This window comes from Ziziphus jujuba, chromosome 12 (assembly GCF_031755915.1).
Source record: "Ziziphus jujuba cultivar Dongzao chromosome 12, ASM3175591v1".
NCBI classification, from domain to species: domain Eukaryota; kingdom Viridiplantae; phylum Streptophyta; class Magnoliopsida; order Rosales; family Rhamnaceae; genus Ziziphus; species Ziziphus jujuba.
The window spans coordinates 9,004,518-9,010,948 of NC_083390.1; the positions used below are offsets into that span (position 1 = coordinate 9,004,518).

General features: G+C 34.7%; 1 protein-coding gene across 9 annotated transcripts; it reads left to right on the top strand.

Moving 5' to 3' along the window:
- Positions 1-778: 778 nt before the first annotated feature.
- Positions 779-4,755, top strand: LOC107434094 (pentatricopeptide repeat-containing protein At1g05670, mitochondrial-like). 9 transcript variants are annotated; one of them, XM_048463274.2, is made up of 5 exons: positions 779-905; positions 1,613-1,746; positions 2,525-4,050; positions 4,147-4,298; positions 4,402-4,755. In XM_048463274.2, the coding sequence occupies exons 2-3, from the start codon at positions 1,620-1,622 to the stop codon at positions 3,970-3,972; spliced, it is 1,575 nt and encodes a 524-aa protein (XP_048319231.2). In that variant the 5' UTR covers positions 779-905; positions 1,613-1,619; the 3' UTR covers positions 3,973-4,050; positions 4,147-4,298; positions 4,402-4,755. The 9 variants fall into 9 exon arrangements, with proteins under 9 accessions (XP_048319231.2, XP_060669410.1, XP_048319224.2 ...); XM_060813427.1 differs by lacking the exon at positions 1,613-1,746 and having other exon boundaries at positions 811-905; XM_048463267.2 differs by having other exon boundaries at positions 875-905; positions 1,613-4,050.
- Positions 4,756-6,431: the final 1,676 nt, after the last annotated feature.

The following is a 6,431-nucleotide window of genomic DNA, read 5'->3' on the forward strand; positions in this document are numbered from 1 at the left end:
AGTCTTGAGGATCCGAGAAGTAATCCAATTTCAATTGGGTTGTTTGGTCTCTTTTCCATTTCCAATTTTGGGATCCATATCTTGGTCTTATTCTTGTTTTTCTTCAGGGGATATTATAGATCTAGCATATTTGATGAATCTAAGAAATGGGTCCTCCTCTTCTACTTCCAAATCTTCAAAGGCCATGTCTAAATCTTTTTTTTTTTTTTTCACCGAGTTTCATATATAAAATTTTCTTGGATTAATTACCCTGCTGAAGCAAAATTCCAATATTACAACAGTTCATAAATAATCAACCACTAGCCAAAAAAATAAAAAATAAAAAGTAGAGAAAGAAGGAATAGGTGGTTGCAACGGCACTGGCATAGACGCAGCCTGCAGCTGTGGCGACAACTAGCTTTTGGTGATGATGGCAATGGTGTTAGTGCGGCAACGATTGGCTCTTGGTGGCGAGAACAATGGTGCAGCTGCGGTGATGACTAGCTCTTGTTGGCTATGGCAATGATGCGGCTGCAATGATGACAGGCTTTTGGTGGTGACTGGAATGGTGTTTTTCAAAACGGAAAGCCCTAGCCTAAGTTTTGAAAGGGAAAGAGAAAGAAAGAAAAAAAATATAAAAAAAATAATAATAAAAGATATTTTGGTCCAAATATATTAAAAGTTAGTTATTTTTTAAAAAAATAAAAATTTTGTTATTTTTCAAAAATGAATTTACGGATGGTTAGTTTTCAAAAAAATCTTTCAGATTTTGAGTTTGTTAGCCCATTAGGCCTCCCAAAATTGATCTTTTTGAAAATGGGCTTGGCCCAGGAAAATATTCTTATTTGAATACCGTACAACCATGGTCATCTTCCTGAAGCAGGTAGAAAGTGCTCGACTTTTTTCCGCCATTAATCAGTTCCAAGGTACTGAAGTGTATACATGTTTACTCTACTCACTGGGTTTTCATTTGTTTATTTTTAATCATTTTTGTATAATTCGTGGCTTTTTTATTTTTCTTCAAATCAATGGCACTTTATGGCCTTATTCTACATGTGGATGGATTTTTCCGATGGCAAATATAATATATTGCTTCCATATAAATTCGATAGGACACTAACTCATAAGGGATGCATAATAGCTATTCTGAATTTTAGATTTTTGTTTTTTGGGGCTTCTTTTTTGTATTTGGGACCATAGAACTTGGTTGGGGAAGCAGGGAGAGTGTGAGGAATGCTCAACTAGTGTTTGATAGAATGTCAATAAGAATATATCTTTTTTCTTATATGTAAATTACTTCAATAATGATATAGATGTAGCAGGCCAAATTTGTTCATTTGTTCATGGAAAGAATGATGCCTTGGTAGTTTTGTCTGGACTCTGACCAAGTTAAATTTGAAGCATAGGAAAAGAGGAGAGCAGAAAAAGTGTTGCTTTACGATGTAAATTACTTCAATAATGATATAGATGTAGCAGGCCAAATTTGTTCATGGAAAGAATGATGCCTTGGTAGTTTTGTCTGGACTCTGACCAAGTTAAATTTGAAGCATAGGAAAAGAGGAGAGCAGAAAAAGTGTTGCTTTACGATGTATTTAATCGAATTGAGTGGAAAAAAAAATTGTTTCTTTTACAGGGATGGAATGATGAGGAAATCTCTTTGCGTTGATTATTCTAAATGGAGGGATGCTGGATCACCAGACAAAGGATTTTTAAATTATTTCTTGATGCGATTCTTTAACAGACATGAAGAGGTGCGCCATCTTCTCGGTCAGTTGTTTGCAGACCATCTTACATAATCAATGTTTAAGTTTTGCTTCAAATTGTTTGCCATTCTTCTCCTATAGAAGTTGCTTGTACCATGGACTCTCATCAAGCTCAACAAATATCAGACCTTTTCCTGATTATTCCCCTAAAAAACCTACCATCAGAGATGCTGAATTTGTTCATCATATTTCCACCACAATAAAATTACGTCGGTCTGAGTCTCTACGCCGCATTCTGAAGTCTTATGAGTCCAAGTTCAGGCCTGACCATTTAATTTGGATTTTTATGAGCATTAAGAATGATTATAAATTGGTTTTGGATTTCTTTGATTGGGCATGCCTACGTAGAGAACCATCACTAGAGGCTCGCTGCATTGTTGTTCAGATTGCTACAGCGTCTAAGGATCTCAAAATGGTTCATGGGCTTATTCGTGAGTTTTGGGAAAAACCCAATTTAGATGTTAGTCTTTCATTCACTAATTTTGCTGAGAAACTGATATACACTTATAAGGATTGGGGTTCAGATCCCCATGTATTTGATATTTTCTTCCAAGTCCTTGTTGAAACTGGGATGCTCAACGAGGCAAGAAATTTTTTTGACAAATTGTTGACTTATGGTTTGGTTTTGTCTGTTGATTCTTGTAATTTATTTCTTTCTCATCTATCAAGAAATTTTGATGGCTTTGAGATGGCAATAAAGGTTTTCAATGAATATCCCGAAGTGGGTATTTGTTGGAACACTACATCATATAACATTATTATTAATTCTATTTGTCAATTAGGAAAAATAAAAGAAGCCCACCATCTACTACTGAAAATGGAGTTCAGGGGTAGTATACCAGATGTTGTAACTTATAGTACTATAATCAGCAAATATTGTCACGTTGGGGAGCTCCAGAAGGCTTTGAGGCTCATAGGAGAAATGGAAGCAAAAGGACTGAAGGCGAACCCATATATCTGTAACAGCATAATACTTTTTCTATGTAAGAATGGCAAACTCTTTGAAGCCGAGAAGGTCCTGAGGGAGATGATGATGCAGGGAGTAGTTCCTGATAATGTGGTTTACACTACCTTAATTGATGGTTATTGTAAGTTGAGCAATGTTCCAGCTGCGTATCTGTTGTTCGATGAAATGAGGGTTAGGAAAATTATTCCTGATTTTGTAACATATACTGCTATTATACATGGGTTTTGTAAGGCTGGAAAGATGACAGAAGCTGATAACATCTTCCATGAAATGGTAAGCAGGGGGTTGCAACCAGATGAAGTTACCTATACAACGCTTATTGATGGTTACTGCAAAACAGGTGAGGTGAAAAAAGCTTTTTCTCTTCACAACCAGATGGCTAGGAAGGGGCTTGTCCCAAATGTTGTCACCTATACTGCATTGGCTGATGGTCTCTGTAAGCAAGGAGAGGTAGATATCGCTATTGAGCTTCTTCAAGAGATCCATAGTAATGGTCTTCAACTGAATGTTTGCACTTACAACTCAATTGTTAATGGTCTTTGCAAATCAGGAAATATAGTGCAGGCCCAAAAATTGAAGGAAAAAATGGAGGAGGTGGCTGGTATGCATCCTGATTCTTTCACTTATACCACTCTCATGGATGCGTATTGTAAAATAAGGGAGATGGATAAAGCTTATATGCTGCTGCAAGAGATGTGGGATAGAGGGTATAAGCCGACAGTTGTTACATTCAATGTGCTGATGAATGGCTTTTGTTTGTCAGGAATGCTGGAAGATGGTGAGAGGCTACTTGAATGGATGTTGGAGAAAGGTATAATGCCTAATACCACTACCTACAATTCTCTTATGAAGCTGTACTGCATTAGAAATAATATGCGTGCCACAACTGAGATTTATAGGGGTATGTGTGCGCAAGGATTAATGCCCGATAACAACACCTATAACATTTTAATAAAGGGACATTGTAAAGCAAGGGATATGAAAACAGCAGGGTTTTTGCACAAAGAAATGGTCGCAAAGGGATTTCTCCTCACTGCTAGTTCTTACAACGCCCTCATTAAGGGTTTTCACAAGAGAAAGAAATTTGTGGAGGCAAGAGAACTATTTGAAGAGATGAGAAGACAAGGTTTGATCGCAGATAGAGAAATATACAACCTTTTTGTTGATATGATCTATAAAGAAGGGAACATGGAGGTTACTCTTGATCTTTGTGATGAAGTGATTGAGAACTGTCTCGTAAGGAGCAAGAACGAAGACATGTAGATAGATTTTGTCTGCTATACTACTGGGTTCTCCTTGGACAGAAGTTTGTCAGTATTGATTTCAATGATCTTCTATCTGGTGTGCTTTCCTGAACTGGATGTTGTCTCATTCTTGTTTGCCCAATTTCTAGTTTGTAGAAACCCTAATGGAATGATTTTATGTTTTTGTACTCAGCTGTTATCATTTGATATGGAATTAAAGGCAGATGAAGCTGAGCACTTGAGGCCTCCTACTTGTTCAATGTACATACTGGAGCAATCTAAAAAAATCCTCTCTCTTTTAAAGCTTCTTCTTTGATTCTTCGCCACTTTCAAGACATTATAAAGGTATGACGATGGATTGAGTCTCCTCTTTTGTTTCTGATTGGCTTTTTTAATTAGAAAACCTGGCCTAATCTTTTATTAACAGCTAAAAGAGAGCCCTTTTCAGGATTCTTCTGACTAACACTTGGGGTAATTGAAGCGATTTTAGTACAGCTGGAAGAGTGGAGTGTTAGATCAGGGAAGGTGCAGACAATAGTGGTCACTTGCATATTATAAATTAGACAGGGAAACACAAATTGAAGGTGGTGGGCATTGAATACTAGCAGAGCAGCGGGAGATAATTTTCAATAGAACGACTTCAAAGGCAAATCTTAAATGCAGTTCAAATCCCTTTTTTTTTTTCTTTTTTTTCTTTTTTTTGTATTTTGTATTTTTTGTGTAAATTGATGCCATTTTGCCAGCCTATTTTTTTGTAAAGATGCCGGGCCGTCTAGTGTAGCAAGTCTTTTTTTTTTTTTTTTTTAATAATTATTATTTTTTATTTTTTTAAGTTTATTATTATTATTATTATGGGTGGTGTGGTGTTCTTGCTTTTTATCTTTTTTTTTTTTTATTGGACAACATAGAAAAAAATTTATGATATGCTGCAACATCACCTATTTGGAATAATAAACTGCAGTGCGAATCCAATACATCTTACAATCAGAAAACCAGCATAAATAACAATATAAAAAAAAAAAAGGGAAAAATTTTGCTGATGATACAAGTCAATCAACCGGTTTCTACACAAAGAAGAAATGGGAGAAGAAACATCCCTCACACCTTCCTTTGAACAAAAGTAATAGCAGCGATTTGGATCACCACCCTATAATGCCCACTGCTGGCAAAAAGAAAAGCATCTTTACTGTTATCCGCTCCGATCGAGTATATGTAACCCAAAACTGGTTGCAAACTTTCGGGAATAGAGTTGCAATAAATTGGTGAGTTTTGAGCACACTGAAGGGAATTTCTTCGGCAGTAAAGTTCCCGCTGCCCTTTGGTCCTTCAGCAGCTGCCATGTAAAACTTCCATGCAGATTTGCGTACAAGTAACTGAACGTCCAATGGCAGTAGAGATTGTGAATCCTTTATATATATAAATATAGGGTACGGTGCGGAGAGTCCACTTTATGGTGCAAATATTTATTTTTAACTTGGGACATCTATATCAAGCAATTTACTATCTAATATATAATCGTAGAATAAAAACTTGCAAGATATTTATATCATAAAAAGACTATATATATACACATTAGGTAACATGTTAAATTAAATTATCAAAACTAACTAATAAAATTAAAAGTAAGCAAACACAAAGAGAACAAATTAAATTGAGAATTAATTCAATAATGATAAGAAAATAGACATTAGTATAGAAAATAGAGAGAAAGTCGAGTAAAATATTTTGATTAAAAATTAATTTTTATCTACAATTGAATTCATTTGTCAGCGTAGAAATTTGATATCAAATACTTTTTTAATCTGATTTAGATATCATCAAATTAAAACTTACGGATATTTGCATTATAGAAAAATTTTATGTATATATCAGGAAAAAAAATGTTTATTTATCTTCCAAACAAACATTGTTAAGTAACTTAAGTTGTCATATATTCCGAAAGCTTAAATTAATAGGAAATGCATCCAACAATATATATCAAGCTTATTTTTCTAATACATATTCTCATGTGTAAGCACATTAAGAGGGAAAAAAAAATTGGACCTTACATGTGTCAAACAAGGCAAACAATAATTCAACAAAACCTAACATAAATACAAATTAAAATGGGGGTACCAAGGATCAAACACAAGACTTCATGTGTAAGCCCATTAAAAGGAAGAAGAAACGAGGCCATACACGTACTAAACAATGCAAATAACAACTTAACAAAACCTAAAATAAATATAAATGGAAGTGGGTGTACCAAGGATCAAACACAAGACTGAAAGTTGCCATCTACTCCAAAAGCTTAAGCTAATAGGAGACAAACCTAACAATATAAATCAAGCTTATTTTTTAATATACTTTGTTATGTGTAAACCCATTAATAGGAAAAAGAAATAGGGTCTTACACATGTCAAACAATGCAAATAATAATTCAAACACAACTAACACAAATAAAAATGGAAATGGAGGTATTAAGGATTAAACATAAAA

Coding starts and splice junctions, on each gene's coding strand:
- LOC107434094 (XM_048463267.2), top strand. CDS start 1,723: ATGAAGAGGTGCGCCATCTTCTCGGTCAGTTGTTTGCAGACCATCTTA.